We start from the raw sequence: 22,696 nt of genomic DNA, 5'->3' as shown, positions 1-22,696 counted from the left end.
TGTCTTCACCTGGCAGCTATTACCAGTGAACATATCTTCATACAACTCCCTACATATACACATACTTTCTCTCTCTCTAGGACATCGAGGCTCATTTTATTATGTGTTTTAACAGAAAAATGTTGAAGCATCTCCCTGAAGACTTTGGAGGGTTGTCAGTTAAAGTGGAAGAAGGGAAGAGTGGTGGGCAGCTGGCAGGGGACACTGGGAAGCAGCGTGCTCAGCTGAATGGTGCAGGGTGAAGCCTGCGGAGAGCTTCCTGCTGGCTTCTGCACATGCACCGGGGTGCTCCTCAGTTGTCTGTGTGTTGATTTTGGCTTGTTTTCTCTAGAAAATTGAACTTTTGCAGTCCTGTTGTCTGTTTACTAGATATTTTCAATCACAAAAGTGTTGAAAGCCCTTGGCTGATCTTTAGCTAGTATTTATAGGCTAATGCAACAAATCTGGCAGAGGTTAAAGTCTTAAGGATTATTAAGTTCATATAACCTTGGGGGAAATCAGCAGTGCAGTTGAGAGAGGCCCAACCCAGTGCTGGGTGAGGCATCAGCAGCCACATTATTTGGTGTATATTTTCTGTCTCCTCATGGGTGGTGTGCATTTCACCTGTAATAAAATTAGCTTCAGATATTTGGGAGGGTTTGCAGCCTACACCCTCCTGTGGTATTAGTTGTGGTTGAAGTGTTGAAGTTGCACACTAATGGATCCCAGATACAATGACAGATCCTGGATACAAGCTTCATGGGGACTAGTATCTGCCTCACCACGTTACACGTGGTCTGCAGACAGGCTGCTGTGATCCCCAGGTGGGTGGAAGGGCTGTCATTGTGACCTACAGTGAGGTGGACAGTGGCTTTGGGCAGGACCTACCCGCCTCTTGTATAAAATGGAGCAGCAAGGGAAAGAGGAACATTCCTGGGTGGGAAGTGAGGGGAAGCTTTTGTTTTCAAGGTGTGATATGAATCTGTTGTCAACCTTTCTGAAAATAACCATCTTCTGAACCGTGCTCTGTGGGATGCCCAGGAGCCTCCTCTTAAATTTCTCTTTCATGGTTTCCCACAAAAGATTTGAGATTTTTCCGTTCTGAAATTTGGTCCGTTAATGAGTGGAGGACTAAGGAAGAAGTGTGTTTTGACATGAGATGGGTAAGAGGCCCAAACAACAGGTGTTTTTGAGCAGAAAATCTCCTTGATCTGTCTGTAAGACTTTCTTGTCCACTAGCAGAATCTGTGCTGCTACCTGGTAGCCTGCTTTTCTGGAACAGACTGAATGTTTCAAGGTTAATTTGCTGCAAATAGCAAACAGATTGGTCAGGTAAGGGTACTGCTGCCTTGGCAGTGATTCAGAGGAAAGGGGTTTTTTTGTCATCCCCAGACTGGAAAATGAGGTAATATGTTCCTGCTCTTGTACTTTATCACAGGCTGAGCTGGGATGTCTTTGTAGGAGCTCCTTGGTTAACATTTTGATGAGAGAGAATTATATGCTGTCTCCAAGGGTGAAGGGCTGTGTTAATCCTGCCAGGGGACTAAGCCTTTGGTTCCAGGGAGTCTAGATACCTAAAATCTGATGTGTACTGCTACGTGTGGTATTCCTCTCAGCATGGGGCTGCTGTTAGTGATATCCTGTGAGCCCTGGGTTGTATTACAGCGTAACTGCCCACTGACATGGACTGTGTTTGAAGTTCTGTTTATTCACAGGCTCTTCCGTGGCACAGAGCATGGTGGTGGCTGTTGCTGCTTTCCAAATTCACGGTAGGAAAACTGAATGAACCCAACTGCAGTCTGGGACTTGTCCACATTCAGGCAGTGAATTGTAGCAGAACCAGAATAAAAGTGCCCCACCTGATTGCTTTGCTGATTGTGGAACTGTGAGAACATTCTCCCTGTTTATATAGACTCAGTTCTGTCTCTGCGTATTGACTAGTGTATGGTCACGCAAAAAAAAAAAGTCTGAAAATGTAAGTGTAGAGATAGAAGAATTTGGCTTATTTCTGATAAGCAAAAAAAATATTGGTCGCTTGTGGAAGAGTTCTGGGAACTCTTTACCTTCTAAATTAATTGTCTTGTTGAGGGCTACCGAAAGGATGATTCTCTTATCTTGCTGCTCTGCTGCTTTACAAAGAGCACAGAAGCTGCCCAGATTGTGCTCAGGGACTGACTTCTGAAGGGCAGATTTTGTCGTATTAAAAGCTTCTTTATTCGCTACTGTCATTCCGCACCTTAAATCGGGAGAAATGTTCATTACCACGTGTATGTACTGAATATCCCACAGCAGAGCTGGACATGCATTAGAAATTTATACACTAATATGATTTTATTTTCTGAATAGTGACAGGGAAATCCTAGATTTCTTATCAGAACCTCCTTGCTGCATGTGGTGCGTGCGTTAGACTGGATCTCATCCTACCTCAGCCTATGTCCAAGAATAACTATTAAACCAGCCATTTTATTATTAAATAGGTCACGCCACACTTTATTTTCCTGTTTTTCTTCTCTTATTACCACTCAGCTCCTTATTTCTATCATTTTAATGAGAATACTGTAATTCCCCTGGTAAAGGTGCAGTGCTGAGACACATTTTGCTCACAGCAGCATTCTGTCACAGTCACGTGTAAGTCTGGTGCGTGCTGGATGTAAGATGTACTTGCTTTATTGGCTCTGGAAAGTTTTTGCCCCATGAGAACGAGTGGCTAAAATCCTTTGGTGTGAACTGCGATTTATACTTGGGTTTGCTGTTCACCTGCATATGTGGTTGTGTGGGACTGCCCTCAGTGCTGTGGATGAAGGGTACATCCAGGAGAAAGGGCTGCTGCATGAGCACAGTCACATTAATACTTAGAAACAGCGTAGGGTGGTCAAAATTTTAAGAACAGACACAAAAAGTAATATTTTTTTTTTTCCTATGAGATTTCTTTTAGAAAATCCTGGTTGTTATAAGAAATCTGTGAAATGTTCTTGGCATTACTTGCAACTTGTTATAATGGAAAGTTTTCTTCTTAGTACACTCAGTATTTGTTTATTTATGGACACACAGACCTCTCAGTGGTTTAAACCACAGAGCTGTGCCATTGGAGAGAGTGGGCTGGTCCACTGCGAGATGGATTCTGTTCCTGTCTCTGTCGCTCTCTGAGTAGCCTAAAACAAGGCCAACTGTGCCTCAGTTTCTATTTCTGCAGGCTGTGTCATGCAGTGTTATTTTGAGGGGTATTGATGAAGAGCTGCCATGAAAGAGGTAGATTGCAACCGAAGTATCAGTGAGTTATACCTTCATCTTTTCAGGCTGACAGGAAGCTACCTTGGTTTCTGATGAATGAGAAGCTGAACCGAAAGCTGTCCCTGCTGCACTTGGCTCACGCAGAGGCAGTCCCAAGGAGGCCACAGGCTTTCCAGCATCTGAGCAGTCACAGCTGTACTCTGCACTTGAGCAGAAGAAAAGCTATGCTTTTCCAGCCTGCAGCTCCTCTGGAGTAAGGGTGCTTCTTCCATTCATCTCAGGATTTTATTGCGCTCTTCAAGCTCAGACTGTCACCAGAAGTGACAGTCTAAAGCTGCTGATGGCTGTGGATACAGGCAGGACTCACACCAGCAGTAATATCTTTTTCTCATCTCTTCCCATGCCTTAAATTTCTCTTTGATATGGGACCAGCTGCCCACTCTGTAATGCCCTTCGGGGAGTAATCTATATGCACAAAGTCTGCTTAAACTTAGTTAGGGCCTTGTAAAGATGGAATCACTGTTCCACTGCCAGATGAAAATCTGCAGTTCTCATAACCGTGAGCATCAGAAAAAGCAGTGTCCTTGGTGACTTGCATGAGCATTTGGTCCAGGTGAGTAGAAGACTGGTTTAGTTATTCAGATCAGCCTTTCCTGTAAATTACTTGGGAAGGCATCCAAGAGTCAGCAGAGAACCTACTCTCCCCCAGCACACAATCGTGTTATCAAACCGAGTCAAGGGAAAGAGCCAAGTGTTCCTGCAATTCACATGGTCCATTCATTCTCAGAAATCTCTGCTGAAAAGACTGCATAGTGATATATATGTGTGTGGTTTTTGGTTTTTGTGTATGTTTTTTTTTTTTAATGGTCAGCCCAAAATCTGTTAATTCTGGTGTTGAACTGGATCTTGGTATGGAGAACAAGCTTAGTAGGAAATTATCCATCCTTAAAATACTGATGGCTCCTAAGAGCTGGCTGTGTAGCACCTTATGTGCTACTGAAGTTTTGCCATGAGATTGTAATTGGAGAGTAATAGAAAAATATTCCTCCCACACCCCACTCTAGTATTGCAGGACTGAGCAGTCAGTCCTTAACCGAAGGGCAGTACAAATGAAAGGCATTAATGTGATAAGTGGAAACAAATTTGGCATGATAATCACTATATAAATCAATAAAATAAATACATCAAAATGAGTAAAAGCTTTTATGAAGATTAATCATGAAAATTGGCATGAACCTTGAGGTTCTGTAAAAAGCAAGGATATGTGTAAAATGTACCCTGGGCAGTAAAACAGATTTCTTTTTAAAAATGGTTTTGCTTTTACGTGGTATAAAACTAGAGCTGTAGTTCCAAGTATTGCAAAGTCTTTCTAATTTAATCTTTCTCCCATGAAAGCATAAAATGACAAGATAAAGAGGCATATGTTTAATAATACTTCAAACACATACTCATCACTTACCAGTTGAGAGCACAGCATCTGCTTCTAGGGGAAAATATGAATTTTGATGGATCAGAATCAATTTCTAACCAGCAGCCAAGCCTATGACACAGAATTTATACTTGGCCTCTCAATCTCTGTCAATTTGATTAGGTTTTACTATTTAATATGATAGAATTATTTTGATATCTATAAAGAGGTGTCTACAGATACTCATTTCATTTATATTAAGGTAGCTTCTGAGCAGCACCAGTGGATGAAATGAGTACCTAGCTAACATTTAACAGTTAAGGATAAAAATGATGGGGAAGCAAGTCTGTTTCTGCCTTCCACCAAGCACTTAAGATTTTTTTTTTTTTTTTGGGGGGGTAATATATTATTTGATGGAAAAATGCAAAATATTTCTGCACTGTATCTTGTTCTGTTTGGATCTTGATCTGTTTGGATTAAAAAAGTAACCTGGGCCCCGAGCTAAGAGCTGGGTCTGCAGGATTACATGGTACAGGCTTAGGAGGACAAGGGTTTTCTCTCTCTGTTCTCTCATGATCCAGGTGTGCTGGAGACTATGGATGGTCAGGACAGAGAACTGACCCCTGTTGTGTGTGGGGCTGAGGGTTGTAGGACTGTGTGCTGAACTGCTCTGCTGCTTAGAAAGACAAGAGGTGTCCAGAATACTATTTTTATGGCCACATTTTGCCTGTATCAAGAGCTAAATATTTTGTGTAGCAATGCTGATACTTGGGATTAGCCCTTTGTGTCTCAACTCCTTCAGCAATGCTGCTCCTTACAACCACCCTGTAGGGACAATATCTCCATCCCTATTTTAGGGTGTCAGATGAAACCTGGGTGGCTGAGAAGATTTTGCCAATTCCGTATTGAGTCCTGTAGTCTAGTGGCATCTGATAGCAAGTAAATCTACCCGGCTTAGAAATGCAATGTAACCAGTTCCACTGCTCCGTGGTTTTCTTCAGACACTTCAGCTGCCTCTTGGTGGGTTTAATCTTGAGAGGTTTCTGCACTTGTGTAGTGGGGTGGCACCCACAGGCTCACTCTGGCTGCAGGTGGTCTCTGCGTGCCAAGGGCTTGCCCTGGCAGTCTCACAGACAAATTTTGTACAGTGCTTGACTGTCCTGGACCTCCCCGGGGCTTTGAGTGCCGTTGTACAGCACCAAGCACCTTAGCGGTGCTTAGCAAATGATTTATGATGGAGCAACGATAACCTTGCCTCTCATTATAGCACTATGCATATACTTTCATGAGAATAAATCCATCTATTTTACTCTTTCCAGTAATCAGTTTTAAAGGATGGTAATTAATTACCTTCTTGGTGTATTCATACATGCATGATTAATGTGTAAAGTTTTTACTTGTGAAATTTCAAGGCACTAGTCCAAAGAACACAGAAAGAACTTAAGACAATGGAGGAATTTTAAATATCACAGATGATACTATTAAATTTATTTGCTATTTTGTGGACTCGAAAGTCTCAGGAAGTATCAATAAAGCATATAATATCCTCAGGTTCTCTTGCATTTTGATAGCTAAAGCCTAGAAATAAAGTGCAAGTGTAGCCAGGCAATTGCAGAGGAGCTTCAGAGCTGTGGAAGACAGAAAGTTATTCCCCTTGAAGTTGTCTTTAATCAGCCTTTCCCCTTTTTTCTTTTGATATGTAGTTGTTAGCCTGCTGTATCTGATTCTGTGCCATATTCTGCCTTCCTGTGTTCTTACTGGGTTTCTTCTAATACTGGTGGTCAACATATATATGTATTTGAAGCATGTATGTATGGATTTTTGGTCTTCTAATGACTACGCTTGTTTCCCAGGGTCATGGTCTCTCCCTCTCCAGAGTTCGTCCATCACAGGGTGGGTGTGCCGGCCGTTCTGGAGGGCCATCCTTCTCTGAGGAGCTCGTTCTGACAAAGAGCCCCCGCTCTGCTGCGCAAACCACCGTCAAGTCCTTTAACAACAAATGAGAGACAAATTTCAGAGTGCCGCTTTCCGAACCTGACAATATCAGATAGGTCATGGTAGCTTTGTTTGGCAGCTAGTTAAATTGGATAGTTCAGCACATCCCTAGATGTTAATGGTTAAATGTATTCATTGTTCCAACAAGGGCCCTATTCATAAGGAGACCATTCTCTGCTCGTTATGCATGCATAATTCCCATTAATGCTACGGGGGGTTAAGTGTGTATAGTGAGGGGGGAGACCGAAGCTTATGTTTACACATCCGTGTTTGCACTCAGAGAAGAGGTTTTGTAATACATGAGAAATTGATTGTGTTTGGACAGATCCCTTGACTTTAAATCTCTGTTTTAAAGAGGGAATGAGAATGGGGGAAAAGGTGACACTTGCATAACTGACTACCGCCTCACACACACTTTGTCACTGATTACAAATATTGCTGTGCTGCTATTATTAGAGAAGCCTTTTGAAAGTAACTAAGTGCTCAAATTTGAGCTCTCACTTGAGTATCAAATAATGACTCTGAATCTTTAAACTTAAGCATAAAGTTTGCAAACTTTTGACTCGTGTTAATCAGGGTGACAAGATTTTGTGATTTATTATACAATATGGGTATTTTTCCATAGAAAGCCTTCAGATTAAGATTCCTTACTCTTAGGTGCACATCAAAGTCGTGTAAAAGCCATAAAGAAGCTGAGCGTTGCCGCAGAAAGCCTTTCAAGTTCCAGAAAGTGCTTGAACTACTGAGGGTTTTGAAGTGCTCTAATCTCTGACATGGGTGACGTGCTAGGCTAGCACTTTTTCGTTTTGTCACAAATCATCCATGCACATAGTGCAAAGGGACCCTGACAAAGTCATTTTACTTTTGAAAAGGGCTTTTTTTTTCATACCATTATGTCTCCCATTCACATCTACATGTTTGCTTCCACTTTGTTCAGGTCTAAGTAGCAGGGCATTTGCATAGTCTTCCCTTTGTTCTCGGTAAATATGGAGTAAAATGAGCAAGATCCGTGCTGTGAAATTAAAGCTATGCTCTTGAGAGATCTTAAGGGCCAAATCCTCACAAAAGGTGCAGCAACATAGTGCCAAAGGGGGCTAGTGTCCAGAACAGCTTGCCCTGGGTGTTTGTGCTAGGAAATGTGAATAAAAGGAGAGTAATCTGGTGAAAACTGGGTGTAATTAGAAAAATACACTGCTGAGAGCTGTTGAAGTAATAGAATAATAGAAAATAGTGCTGAAATGGACCTGAAGTGATCATCTGGTCCGTTCCTGCTACTTGCGGCTAGGATAAGCTGTGTTTAAATCAGTGACAGAAAATCGCAGCCTTTTTAGGCTGTTTATTCCAGTGCTTAATTGTCTTGCTGCTTTGGTTATTTTCCTAATGCAAAACCTCACTCTCCCTTGCTAAAATACAGACCCTTCTCTTGTCCTATTCTTAACTCCACCTTCCTTGCAGTAACATTCATGTATGTGACAACTGCTCTGGTTTGTTCTGCTTCGAAGCAGTGCTCAATGCACTTCCACTAGTGACAGATATAGCATTAAGCTTTTTCTGTGTAAGTCAATCCAGCCTAATTTTGGGACACGCACAGTCCAATGAGCTTTGTAACTAACGGCGTGTGTTCTGAGTCTGAAATAAATTTGACATAAAGCGCACTAGTGTAACCTGGAATGAATGAAGTTAATTCAAGATGTGGTGACTCGTTAAATATCATGATTTGTTTTCTGAGCCCTCTATTGTAAATTTTATAGTATTGTGAAGAAGGAATTGTGTAGCAGACATATAGTGTGGGGATATCAAATACCATGCTCATTAAAGCAAAATAACTAATTCAAAGACTTGCCATGTAATAGTAGAGGGGAGCATGCAAGTGATCAAACTCTGAAGAGCAGCTGAGTTGCAAGGTTGCTAGTGGAAAACTGCCGTGTTGTCGCACAGCAGTGTGGAGATACCTCGGACATGAGGCGTGTGTGAAGTAGGATGTCGCAGGGCTGCTGTGGGGCATTTGTGCCTAACTTGAAAAAAAATGCATTTACTCTAGACTTGGGCAGTAGTTAACTATGTTGTGGGTGTGTAGACAGGTAGCAGGATGTCAGGCTACTGAAAACAGAGGAAGGTGGCCGAAGTTTTAGGTATCTTGCAAATAGAAACAGAATTTCTAGAGCAAGTGTGGTGATCGCCAGTTTTCCAGGTAGAGAATAGCTCTGGCCCATAAGCCTCCATTCTTCAGTCCCCTAACAGTTTTGGGGTGTTCAGTCTTGAGCAATATTTTTCTTGTTTTGTTACTGATGTAGGGAAATTATTCTTTGTGACTGAAAAAACAATGCTCAAAGAGATCAGGGTTCTTTATGCTTGTGTCTCCTGGTGGATTTGGGCTTGCTCCAGCATGCTCCAGATAGCTCCAGTCTGCTGCTGTACCATGGGTGGTGCTATGCCTGAATTCAGATCATCCTCTACTGCTCCCAAATTAGAGCTTGTCTTGCCACTGCAAAGCATGAATACTTGTCTGCAAAATATGTAGGGTGGTGTTTCGCGTGACTTGTCCTGGGAGCCTGTCAGAGGATGAAATCAAACCCTTCTGTCTCGTGTTCCTGCCGCGTTGTCCTTCCATAATGAAATGCAAAAGGTGGGAACTGGAAGGATTGAGTCATGTTTTCAGAAGGGATGGTGGCTTGCTAGGTAATATTTGGGGAACAGCAACCAGGACCTTGTGTAACTGCCCTGTGGTGGCAGTTGGAATATTTCTTCCTTGCAACATACAAGATGAATTGCTTTTTGGAAGTGCAGAATAGCACGTGTTTTTTGGTTACCTTCTGTTTTTTATATGGGCAGCTAAAAGGAGAGGTGTAATGAATCTGAAGGCAAGAGAACAAAGCATATGTAGGAAAACAAAAACCGGAAAACTTCACAAAACAGAGCAGAACTTTTTTAAAAAAGAAATTGAAAACATTGCCCTTGCAGAAAGGCTTTCAAACTTCTGCTTAGAGAAGGCTTTAGTCTCTTAATCTTAGTTTTGAAGTCTGGGAACAAAATGTAACTATTACTGTTTGGAGCAGCCAAAAGTTGTATGTGACTAAAGTATTGCATTTTGAGTTTCAAACTGCAGTAATCAAATTTACTCTTCCTACCCTGGTTTGCCCTAGATATGTCAGGAAATATAAATATTTGCCTTCCCCAAAAAGCAGCTGTGGTTTGGCTGTACCTGGCTGTGATCTGAAGTTCGCTGGGAGATCCCCTTTGCTGGGCACAGACCTGCCACACTCTGTGTCTTTCTCTTAGAGAATTAAACGCCAACTGTGATGAAAAGTGTCGATGTCGTCTGTTGGCAGGGCTGTTGGCTTAAATTTGGAAAGTTTATTCCAGAGTCGCTATCACAGGTGCCAAAACATGAGCCGAGTAGCAAGGGCTGAACAGGGGCAGCTCGTGTCAGTTTGGCTGTGGCTGTGACTGCTCGCTGCCATCCTCAGCCCAGCTTCTTTCCGACTGTCTGTGCACACATGGGTTGAGCGCAGGCAGCGCTGCTGGCCTGGCTGGGGAACTGGCTGCAAACTGCTCCGCGACGCTGTGCCCTGCTCTGTCCGTCTTGAGTGGTTAACTCTGAAGCATCGGTCACGCTGTCAGTTTCGAGCAGAATAATGCAAGCAAGAAGGGAAATGTCGTCAGTTCAGTGTGCTGTGAGTGGTGCCTTGTTTTAGTGGTGTAAGGGAGGAAACATGATTTCTTAATTTACGTAACAGGTGCGTAGGATCAAAATCAAACAGGTTCTCAGACACTGAACATGCACACAGCAAAAAGCAGTTTTCACTAGGAACTACTTGTAATCTGAGCAAACAAAAGGTAAGTATCCTCCTCTTTTACATGTTGGAAACAAAACGTGGAGACTTAAGGGACTTGGGTAAGGTCAAACATAAATTTTTGTATTGCCAAATCTAGGACCCTATTGAAGGCTTCCACACTGGTTTTCAAAAGTTGTTAGTCTGTGGTTGCAGCTTAAAGTATTTTGAAACATCTTCCAAAGGATCCTGCCTCTCCTCTGGTTTTGGGAAGCTGCATTTGTTAAGAATCCGTATCTTGGCTCAAGATGTCCCAGCAAGATACAGGCCATCCTGTGGAACCTCCTGCTGGGGTCCAGGAGGGGTGGTGGGATGTGTCATGTGCAACGAGCTTGGCTGCTTTGCCGCTTGGGAGTACAGCTGGTACTCGGAACAGAGGAATGGTCTCTTGGGGTGGGATTTCATTGTGGACCTTCTTTAGCTGAATTCTTTACTCCTCATTGCTGCTGCCCTGGGGAAGCACCAGGTAGAGTCTGCTCCTGGTACGACCAGAACGTTTTCCATGACCTAGGTGGACAGAACAACAAAGCAAAGCAAAAACAAATGAGGAAGGGCAGGTGGCTATTTCTCCTCCTGACTTCAGAAGAATCATCTTTGTAAGTGTAAATACTCATATAGCCATTAATTTCACAGGGGCTAGGTTGGCTTGCTAATGGGACCTTGCTGCTTTTTGGACCACTTAATACTGTCACCTGCACCTTGATGTGTTTAGGTTTTAACTGTTTGACCTTATGTTGATTTTAATTGAGTGTAGGCAGCTAAAAATCAAAAATACTCTTCTGAGATCAAGTGCATGTCACCCTAAGGTAACTTAAGTGTTTCTAAATTATATTTCTTTGTAAGTTCATTTTTCTGTTAGCCTTGACCTTTTTAAAATGGGATTTTCTGTTAATTTTGACTTTTTTTTAATCATGGGAAGTTGTCTGTGGTTTCCTGACTGTGCTCTTAGAACAGGATTCACTTGAGAGTTTGACCTAAAGCCTGCCAAATTCAGAGCTGTGCTTAATCTCAAACTGCTAAATCCCCTCAGAATAAAGCTGTGTTCCATCTTTATATTTAGCTGTTGTTTATGTGACTGATGCCACTGGGTGTCTTCATTAAGAACAGGGATGCTGAACCAAACCCTCTGGTATTACTTACCGTTCCTCTTTCCTGCACTTTGTGCAAAATATCGCTTATGTAGTCTAGCATGGAGGAAGTGATCTCAATGTAAGTCTAAGTTCAGCCTAGACCATCAGAAACAAGCTACTGGACTCTTGTATGTGCCCTGTGGGGCTGTCAGCTGGTGCTGTTGGGGTGTGGGGCCAAGCTGCTGAGACAGCACTTGTGAATTTTACTACTTCTGGATGCTCATGCTGAACGAGTATTCATCTCTAGTTAGACTGTCGAAGATGTTGGGCTCTTTTCTGTCTGCCGTGGGTTGCCTTGTAATGTCTGTGTGTCCAATTTGTGGCAGCAAACTCTAGTTTGATATCAGTGTCACTGCTCCTGGTAGGACTGGAATTATCTGCACGAGGAACTGAAGAAAGGGAGCAAGATGCGAAGACGTGTAACCTTGCTGTTGCCTGTTTCAGTTAATTACTGTGTTATAAGTGATGAAATTGAAGAATTGGCCCTGGTGAGAGGTGTCTTGTCTAGCCATCAGTTGCTTAAATTTGGTACAGGTCTGTAAATGATTGCTATTCCTTTTATGTAAATAGTATAGAGAGCTCATCATGCTTTGAGTGAAAGTTTTGGGCTTTTCACCTGGGTTTTTATAAGTTTTTTGCTCATTTTTTTTCTCCATAAAAATAAAGCAATAAGTTCAAATACTGGTGAAAACTCTAATAGAAACTATCTGGTAAGCCTGGGTATTACTTTCCATGACTTCAGAATAGAAAATGGCAAAACTAGTTTGGGATTTGGACTGTAAAATTAATGCTTCATGGAAAGACTGGTAAATATGTTTAAAGGTAGAACATTTCTGTGTACTTGGCTCCCTGTGTGGCTTTCAAGTGAGATGGCAAAAAGGAAGTATTTCAAATTTTAGTGGGGGAGGGTCAGGGAATTGTTCTTCCTCATTTCTCCCATACTGTTTTTCTTACAATTTCCCTTTCTGAACCTATGGCCTAAAGATCTAATAGTCTCTTGGTTTCTTTACGCTTTTCTTTGCTTTTGTTTCTTCTTCCAGTCTAACTCTTACAGATTATTGTTGACAGATAAAATGAAAGGGAATAAGAAATACAATTGAACATGAAAGTATTAATATCTTTGGAAGTTTTCTGTGCTGTGCCACCTTATATGGCTTTTACTGCAGTGGGTAAAGTGTATTAGGAAACAGTTCCTATTAAAAAAAGAGTCATCTGTCATTGGTAAAACAGTTGGCATTAACATCTCAGTTGTCGTTAGGCTTAGATGTTGAGATGAATGAGGCAATTCCCAACTATCAGAGCTATTTTATTTCATCTCCCTGGAGAACCAGATAGGCAGTGTTGTATTGATTTGCATTCTGAAGTTCTCTTTATAAAACTGTACAGGTCTAGAAGCCTACATATTCCATTTAAAAACAACTTCTGTTTTGCAGTAGACAGTAAAATCCACAGAGTGCTACCTACTTGTGTCTCAGTTTAGGCTTTCTACCATATGTTGTTTCTGTGGCACTTTCTTTAAGCGCGGTAAGGCAGAGTTCTGTGGCAGTGAAATGCTTTCCCCACAGGAGAGCAGACGTTTGTTTGTTTGTCCCTGGATGATACAGAGCAAGAAGATTTACCTTAAGCTCCTCTAGAAAATATTTTTGTATGCATTCAACTCTTGTTGGTGAACAAAGTGTATAGGATTTTCTGCTGCGAATGTGGTGAGACATAATGAAAGATGAGTCATATAGACTCTAAATTCATGCGAGTTCTGGTAATGTTTGTCTTGCCTCTGTATTGCAGTTATACATGTTGTCCCAGGGAAGCTGAGGAAGGAATTGGTATTACCGTAATTAATGTAGAAACCCCCTTGATGTAGACCCACTGACCTCTGTCAGCATAGATTGTTTTAAAATATACTCTATGTGCATGAGTCTAGTTTTCATGCTTTTATATTGTCTTTGGGAGGAAAGGGAAGGATGGATCCTCAAGAGTGTAAATCTTTTGAATTTCCATGAACAGTCAGCCAGCCCTTTAGTATTCGTGATCTTACTCTCAGGAAGTCTCCCAGATAGACCCACATGCAAAGAATTTATCTCGCTTAGCACTAGACTGATGTGAAGTTATTTTATTTGATCAGGATTAAACAATTTATCACCCATCTAGAGGAGTGCCAGGTCTGGAGGCAGTGACTACAGTGCCTGCCCTGCTCGGTGCCTGCGCTTAATATTCAGAGCCTCTTCTCAGCTCTGCAGTTCTAAACATTAACAGTTAGGACTGTGATTGTATACAGTGGGTTTCTTGCCTTCTACTGAAATTATGCTGCTTCTGAGATGAGGACTGGCAAGGGGAAGACCAGAGGAGGGAGTAGTGAACTCTAGGAGGTTAATCACTCATTGTGTCTTGAGTATTTAGGAGCAGTAGTGCTATGGCCATTTGGCATTGACATGAAAGATGCATCTTCTGACATCCTACTGAAAACCAGGCTGTTTGGGAACCACTGAAAAATCTCTAATTGTAGGTGCTTTGTAGGTATGTTATAGAATTTTCCACTCTTGTGTACATGTTCCCTCCCCTCTTATTACTCCAGTGTGCAGAACTGAAGATCAGGTCCTCCCCTGTAAGCCAACTGCATCAGTGAGGGAGGATTTTATAGCCCCAGCTGCTCAGCATCACATGTTGCTGTATGTTGTATGTGTTTGTTGTGGGAGCTGCTTGCCTTGCTCCACCCAAGATCTAGACCAGTTAAAGTCAGTCATCTATTAAAAACAACCTGTTTGAAGGTGCCTGGGGCAGATTCAGGTTGAGCGCTCGTGGAAACCATGTCAGAGGTCCTGTAACAGGCATGAGATGAGCAACAGTGTTTGTGAGTGCTGCCTTGGCTGTTTGCCTTCAGCCTCACAGGTACAGTTTCCAAGGGACATCTGAGAAACCTGGATATGATTGGCATGGGCAGGTCTCTCCCTGCGACAGCTGTTCCACCTTCCAGGGAAGCTGAGGTCCATGAGCTGGAAATGTCTCCAACTGCTCTGCTTCTCCAGGGCATCCCGCAGGTATGCAAACAGTTGGAGGAGGGCAGGCAGAAGGGAAGCTGGGTGTCTGTGGGGAAGAATAGAAAAGGACCTTGTCTGAGGAGAGTGACAAGTGTGGTCAGAAGAGAAAGTCAAGAGAGTAAAGGGAGGAAGTGGCTTAGTTAGTGGTTGTGTAGGTTTTGGTGAGTTGGGAGGACATTCAGTTTAGGGCACAGTCAGACACGTCCTGATCCTTGGTTCCAGTCATGAGGTACTTTCTGTGGGATACAAGCCGAAGTGAAACAGCTAATGAGTACAGGTGTGCAGTAAACCTGCAGTGTGGGGCAGAAGGTGGTTTGGAAACTAGACCAAAAATCAGAATACAAGAACAGTTGAGAACCAGACAAGCAACAGAAGGAAGCGGGAGAAACTCAGACAAAAAGTACTTAACAACAAGCCTAACAACGCTGCATTATGCAGATGCTGCCCTTAAGACCCATGTATTTCAGAGAGTTCCTGCTCCGGAAGCTCATCAGGGCCAGTGCCTGATGGTCTCCAGCTGTCCTGCAAGCTGTGGCCCTGGCTGATACTGCCAGCTCTTTGCAGTTGTGACATGTAGTGCCTCTTGCAGTTCCCATTCCCCTTTCCTATTCAAGGTTTCCACCCCCTTGAATTTGCTGGAATAATTCCAGTGCAATCAAAATGGTCCTCCCATTTTGTGGGGTTTTTATATATATACGTGTATATATATATATATATATATGTATATATATTTTTTTAGGTCTACTTAGGAACTCTTGAGTTAATGCAAGCTATTTGACTTGACTTGAAGTAGCTACACATGCTAATAGCTACATTATCAAGCATTGCTTTGGTGACTTACTAAAACTGGAGGTGTTTTTTCTTTTAGCCTCGATTATTTCAGCTGGAATAGCACATCTGGTCATGGCCTTAGTGACACTCCAGTGTATTTTAGAATAACAGTGAGAATGCGAAGTCCACTGATGAAGTTAAACAATACCTCTGTTAATGTACAATGTGGAACAAGGGATTGGGGGCGGAAAGGAAATTTTCATGACTTGTGTTTTCCAAACCGCACTTTGAAAGTTACCATCCTAGATATGTATGCATGTTGTCAAGCTACATATAGAAGGCACAAATTCAGGCTTTGCATTGGGGAGGGGGGCAGTGTTCAATTTTTTGGTCATAAAGTCACCTTTAACATACTTTTTGTCCGTATAATCCTTATATTAAAGCTGGTAGTGGGATTATTTTAACAAAAAAGAGTTAGAAACAGCTTGGGAAGAAGTTCTTTCTGACTAGTCAGAAGATGTGTGTGGCAGGGCCTGGCCACAGGTTACCTGGGGCAGGAAGAGCAGACACCTCCCTTTGACTTAGAGAAACAGTCTGCTGGAACCTGCCTGGGTGTTATTCCTCGCTCACAGGGGCAGAAGGTTTGTAGGGTTAGTTGCTGTTTAACATTCCACAGTCATTTGCACCAGTGCATAGCACTGTGCTCCAATCCATCTGTTGCTCTTGCCTGTGGATTGGTTTTTTTTTTGGTAATTCCTGGCATGCACTACTTTGAGCATAGTAAATACCATATTTTAAACACTGGTAAATCAAATGGTAGCTGTTTGACTATGCACGCATTGTGCTCAATGAGTTTAATATACTTTGTGTGTCTTTCTAGCTGAAATCATTTTATGAGTTGCACTGGAAGTGAGGTGTGGTGTGAGGTGGTGCACAGTGAGCTGTGTTCCCTGCTAGGTGAGGATGGCTTGTGTTTCTGTGGATGAGTGTTTCCTGACAGCAGCCTTGAAGCTGAAGCTAATGATGCCCTTAGGACCGCTGGGCTGCATAAGGATGGACCTCACAAATTTCTGGCAGCCTGTGGTAGCTGGATTCCCTTGCCCTGGTGTGGCTGTACTAGTGCGTGCTTTCTTCATGCACCAAGTAGTTGCAGGGGGAGCCTTGTTTGGAAATTGCTTTCTTTTTCATTTGATTTGGTCTCTTCCCCTAAATTAGTTGGGTTTTAATTGCCGAATTCTCCTCTAGCTGAGGCAGCAGCTGCACCAGACAGATGAGTCTCAAGAGAAGGGTTGGCTCCTGTTCAGCTGGGCCAGACGCAATGCAAGATACTTCTGGCACCTTCCTCTGTGTTACTGGGATATAATCAATCTTGGAGTCTTTGAAGCCATTTGTACGATCTTAAAATCTTGGGCTTTGGACTAAAGCTTTGTTTGGAAACACCGTTGAAAAGTTTGTCAAAATACAAAAGAATAAAAACCATTAGAAGACAGATTGCACTGAGCTTGCTCTCTGATCCTGCTTGCTTACGAGTGTCCTGTGCAGTGGAAGCTATTAGCTGAACTTGGTTAAAAAAAAATAAATCAGCCTATCTTTGAAAAAGTTGGTGAAGGTAGATCAGTTAGCATGTGTTAAGTCTTGCTTTCTGGTTTCAGAGTATAGCTTTTAGAGTGTGTACAACATTTTAAAGGCAGTGCAGAGCAGTTGACATCTCCACCGAACTGTTAAATCATAGCTGGTCAGCTAACAAAATTAATATATATTCCATGCTTCTAGGAACTTAGACTAATGCAGCTAGTTTCAATGGCCAAAGTCTCTGCCTTTATTTGTACCGAGGTTCAGAATGGAGCCCAAACCCTCTGCTGATCTAAAATGAAAAAAATCCCCAAGCAACATACCGCATACTCCATAGCTGATTTCGGTAGAGCTGGGCCAGGCGGACATCAGGTAAAGATGTGTAGTTTTCTGTGCATTTAGCACTTAAAGTGATTTGTAATTGTGACAAGGAGGTGTTTGGAAGTGACGCCTATGGCGTGTTTTAGGGTTGCAGATGAGTTTGGAGTAAGGATCATCGCTGCTTTCCAAAATACTCATGCTTTAGACTCCAGTTTAGTGTAATTTTTCTTGCTCTTCTGAATGTGACCTTGTTTTTCAAAGTGGAGCAAGATATTTTATCCTGTTTTTTATAATAACAGTAAGGTTGTAAAGTCTATGTTTTCCCACTTTAGAAAATAAAAAGCTTAGCCACAGTTTTAACCACTACTCAAGGGAAAACCAGACTAGAATGGAAAAATAATGTACAATTGTCAGAGTAATCCTTCCATCTGATCGGAAGCAGAAAATTGATTTGTTTTAGGAAAGCTATAAACCTCTTAGAATTGAAGCCCCGGCATGTATGGTGGAAGGTGTTCTGCTCTGTTAATAAGTTCATGCATAAGAAAATGAAACAGAAAGAGGTTTCTTGGGATGCAGGTGTTTCACATCTGTGGCACAGCATTAGAGCCTAGCACAGGGCTCCCGTCATGGTCAGGAGCATGTGTGGGAATAGAGAGCTGGGTTTATTCAGTTGTAGGAAGAGAAGATGGAGGGAGATCATCTCTTGTCCTCAGCTGTCTGCTGGGAGGAAATAGAGCAGGTGGAGCCTGATTCTTGCAGGCACACAGTGGTGTGCTGAGGAGTGATGGACACGAGTTGGAACATGGGAAATTCTCACTAGATACAATTTTTTAATTTGCTTTTTTAACATTGGGGTGGTCAAATATTGGAACAGGGACCATGAGAAGTTGTGGCATCATCTGTCCTTGGAGATGCCTAAAACTTGGCTGAATAAAGCCCTTATGTAGTTTGACCTGCTTTAAGGGGAAAGTTGAACTAGAGGTTCCTTCCAAACTAAGTTATTAGTTGAGAAATAAGGGGACCAGCTTGGGGAACGTTAAGAAGGTCTTAGAGAGAAATATGCTGCTGTTAGGTTTTCTTTCCTCATTCACAAGTGGTGCTTCTTCTCTGGTGTATAGAATGGGTCTGTTCCTGAGCTCCAAGGAGGAGTTTGCCCATGAGGTGGTCTCCCCGCTGCTGACTGGTGGTGCTGCACTAAGGAGGGTGTGTGTGGGGCTCAGGGGGTGCTGTGTTTTGGGGAGAGCTGGGTGCTTACCCCATGTCCTGGCAGTGTTTGTGCAGTGTGCTGCTCGGTCAGCACCGGGTCACTGTTGCTCCCTGCTTCTTTCTCTGTTGTAGCGGGTATTTTGCATTAAGATGAGATAAACTAATTTTAGTATCAGAGTTATTAAAGACTTCAAGATATTACTGAACGGTTTTAATTTGATCTCAGCACCCAGGCATGTATAGCACTGAAAACTTTTATTAGGTTTCTTTAATTTTTTTAGAAGTGACACCCGCAGGCTGGTATTGAAGCAAAGGGAATTGCCAGGCTCTCTGCACGACAGCACTGACCCCATAGTACGGCTGGGGCAGCGGGGTGTGCTCTTCACCAGTCTTTTAATGCTCTATGTTTTACATCAGGTTCCTTAACTGTCAGGAGCTCAGCACTGTTTCTATTTGTGTGCCCTCTGCATCATTTTGGCTCTGGACCAGCAAAAACTAATCCTTAGGCTCTTGGAGTACTCATCAGAGGAGGTAACTGGGTGGGGAATCCCAGGAGTGCAGTTCCAGCTGAGACAGCCGTATTCTCAGAGCTTTCTGGAGGAGATGCAGGTTCATGTGGTGAGGCGGTTCAAAGGGGAGCACTATCCACAGCACTGATTGCTGCGTGGAGCTTTCTTGCCAGGACCAGCACGTAGGCAGCATGCACTGCTCTCTATTCACACCCTTTTGCTACAGGTCTGAGCTTTACAAAAGCCTTTCAAACAAAAATTCAGAGGGCTGTTGTAAGGGGAAATGCTCTGAATAACAGCAGCCTGGCAGCGCAGATGAGGAGTAACATTTACAACCCCTCTGCTCAGATACCTATTTGCAAAACTAGAGTTGTTTGCTCAGCAGTTTATACTATAATTCCACATACACTTTGTGGTGGCAGCTCAGAGAAGTGGTCCTTCCCCAACCCCCAGTTCCTTGTGACAGAGCAAACATATGTTAATGGGGTGAGCTGGATCAGGGAACCAATCCAAGTTAAAATCAGCCTGGCCAGGAAGCTAATTTCAACCTGGGACAGCATCTCTGGCAGAGGAGAGCAGGCAAGCGTGCCCAGCCGGTGACGAGTGCGCAGCCCTCCTGCCGCTGCTTTTAGCAGCCTGCTGGTTTATGCTGCTGTGTGGTGGTCTCCTCTCAAGAGCTTTCAGCTGGGCTTAGGACCTCAGATTTGAGTGGGCAGAGTTGTTTTTTCCTGTGTTTGAGATATCAAAGCATGAAACAAATTCACCTCCAAAATGGTATCTTGAGTCAGCCCAGCCTGTGACAACTTCGTGAACTGATATAAAATGTAGGTGAAATATTTCACTTTCATTTTGACATTTTTGATGGAAATTAGCTTCACTTTCAAATGAGTAATTGCAGACTCAAAACAATATTTTCAAGTCAAATGAGACAGTTCAGCAAATTCAGTGTTTTTATGTTTTTTTCCCTGGCAAGGGAGATTTATTGGAGCTCCTCCCTGCAGTTGTGATTTTAATGAGCTGTTGAGCAGTCCCTGAGCAGAGCCTGGTGGTTTGGATGTTCCTCTGTTGCTTTTTTGGTGCATCTTTGTACCCTCTTGTTTTTCATCATTGTCGACTGCATGTGGGGTCTTGCTATGTGTTAACCTGTGAGGCCAGATGATGAGGGCTAACGCAATGTAATTTTTCATTAATATTTCTGTCCCAAGGCCTGGTCTCAGGTGCTCTGTGGTAGCCTGTGTGGAATCCCTTTGGAGAATCAGGGTTGTTTCCACTCATTCATGCCCTCTGGTCCTGTTGCTGCTGTGTGGGGAGAGACTGCCAGTGGTGTTCACAGCAACTTAAATCCAGACATCTCTGTTGTTTTTAATTGCCTTTCAATGTTCTCTGTAGTTGTGAGGTGGAAGTGATTTCATTGCCTTTATCTTAGATGTAGGCAGTGTAGAACTTGTTTTCAAAAATTTCAAGGTTACTTGACAGTGGTTAGTAGATGGAGATCCACTAAGTTTAAAACCAGTTCTTTTTAAGTTCAGGTAAATACTTTTTGACGTTCACTATGAGTTAAGCCTAGAAATTGAAATAGCAGTCTCCGACTTTCTAGGGCTTGTAGATAGCTCTGGGTCTCTGTGGAGTCAGTTCCTTTCCTTTGGCCATGGACTCCTAAACTGAGGCTGGTGCAGAATCAGACATCAGTTCTGGTTTTGTGGCAACTATTGCTGCTTGTTTTGGTTTGAAATCTGATTCAGAAAGGAACTACACATGTTAAAACTAGAGAGAAAAGGGGGCTGGGGAAGCTACTTCAGCTACCATAGTGTAAGAGGTAAGTAAGTAGTTCCTTGAGGCACTATACAGATGAATATTGCATCCTAATTTGAGGCATGGTTTTCACTCAGATGTTCAAGTTATGATGCCTTTAGAACAAGGTGTGCAGTGGACATGTTTCCCCTTTGACTGTGCATATTCAGTGATTCTGCTGTACCCTTGACTGTTTAGATGATTTTGTGTCCCGTGGTCTTAATGGTATAAAACATGTTAGTAGCTGATTAATGTGATGATATCCAAATTCAGCTGAAACAGTAATAAATTAGCGTTCTTGAGACAATAATGGGCTTTTGCAGTATCATTCCTTATGAGTTGTTTTTTGTTTCAAAATTTTAAACATGGTTGCTTTGATATGAAGAAGCATTATTTGTTTTTATGGTTTCAGTGGGAAGTTTTTCTAATGCTTGTGTTTTTCCTGTTTGCTTTAAGAGTCAGATTTACAGATCTGTCAACATCGAGCACCAACATGTTGCACCAAGAAAATGGAAGAAAGCTACCAGGCAGCTGTTCGAAGGGAGAGGACTCAGAGTATCCAGGCACTGAACTTCGAACTGAAGTACATGATCGTTGGTCATATCACAGCTTTTCAAGGTAGGAACCTCTGAGGTACTGCAGTCCTATGAGTAGTTTATTAAGCATCTTCTGCAATCAAAAGGACGAGCTCCTTCCTTTGTTTCCCATTTCTCTTGCATCGCGTGTTGTAGTTACTGGCTTATGGTTTACTTCTCTGTTCTTTGATCCTGCTTTTGGGAAAGGTGATGACACTTAATCTTGCCTGGTATTTTAAGCATCTGCTTAAATCTAATTAGGAATAGATTTAAGCTTAGACTTTGTTCCTGGGATCATTTTAAAAAAAGATTGGCATGGCTTTTTTTTGAGGCATTTTCAGATTTCAGTTTAGGTGCCTGATGGTTGGTTGTGCTTTGATATTATCTTCTGTTGCCAAACCACTCACTGGTGTAGCAATTTAAATGAAAATACATTTATTTGATGCTGAAGAGTAAGTGCTCCGACTGATATTTAAAATGAGAACATAGCGCTGTCTTTATGTTAGTGTTTCACTACCTGACAGGTCACATGAAGAGTGATCTGTTTTCAAGAATTACAGCCACACAGTTAAATATGAACGCATGAAGGATCCTGTGCTGCAAGTGTGTTCTTGTAACTCTTGCTGTTCTCAAAGCTACCTTGCTATAACAGGTTGATGTAAGTCTGTGTTGTTTCTTTGTATGGATGGTTATTGTACTATTAAAGGCAGGAAAATACTCCTGTAGGATTGTGTGCTGTATGATGTTGAGCCAGGGAGACTTTTCTGCAGAAGGACATGTAAGCATAGGCTGTGAACTTTAAATATGAGAGAGCTGAGCGATTAAATCAATCACTGAGTGATGAATCTGGCTTACTGGCTGCTGTGGGCCTAATTATGTGCTTAATTTTAACTCTCTGCTTTGCTATGTTTAGTGCTCAGCACCCTCACGAAATGGGTTTTGAAAACAAGCCAGTAGTTATTAAAATACAGTGAGGTCTGTATGATTAAATGTATTGTTATAAGGCTGTTTTTCTCAAATAGTATGTTTTTTTTTGTCTAGTTTCCTCTGTTTGAGTGAAAATACTATAAATAAAAGATGTGATTGACAGTTAAGGGATAGCATATTATCTAAAATTGACAGTAAGGGATGTTGAAAGTCTGAAAGAGACATGCAAGGGCAAGACAAATTTTCTTCTTCTTTTGGTTGTTTAGTACTTTTCTGTGTTCTGTACCGATGAGTGAGAAATGGCGTTTTGGTTGATTTTACAATTAATAGTTGAAAATTTTAAATATCCCCCGTGATTTAAAAATTAGGTTGGAAGGCGCTTTGGACGAGCAATGCAGTGAAAGAGTGACTGT

At 42.3% G+C, this 22,696-nt stretch overlaps 1 protein-coding gene across 6 annotated transcripts in view; it reads left to right on the top strand.

Moving 5' to 3' along the window:
- Nucleotides 1-22,696, top strand: part of LOC102084468 (glypican-5) — a 442,035-nt gene that overhangs the window by 42,974 nt on the left and 376,365 nt on the right. For all 6 annotated transcript variants that reach the window (XM_065074303.1, XM_065074305.1, XM_065074304.1 and 3 more), the window contains exon 2: nt 21,238-21,399. In XM_065074303.1, coding sequence (XP_064930375.1) covers nt 21,238-21,399 — 162 coding nt within the window. The remainder of the gene's footprint in view (nt 1-21,237; nt 21,400-22,696) is intronic.

Source organism: Columba livia, chromosome 9 (genome assembly GCF_036013475.1).
Source record: "Columba livia isolate bColLiv1 breed racing homer chromosome 9, bColLiv1.pat.W.v2, whole genome shotgun sequence".
NCBI classification, from domain to species: Eukaryota; Metazoa; Chordata; class Aves; order Columbiformes; family Columbidae; genus Columba; species Columba livia.
Note: the sequence above shows the minus strand (reverse complement) of the source record. Positions and strands in the feature narration are given on the sequence as shown.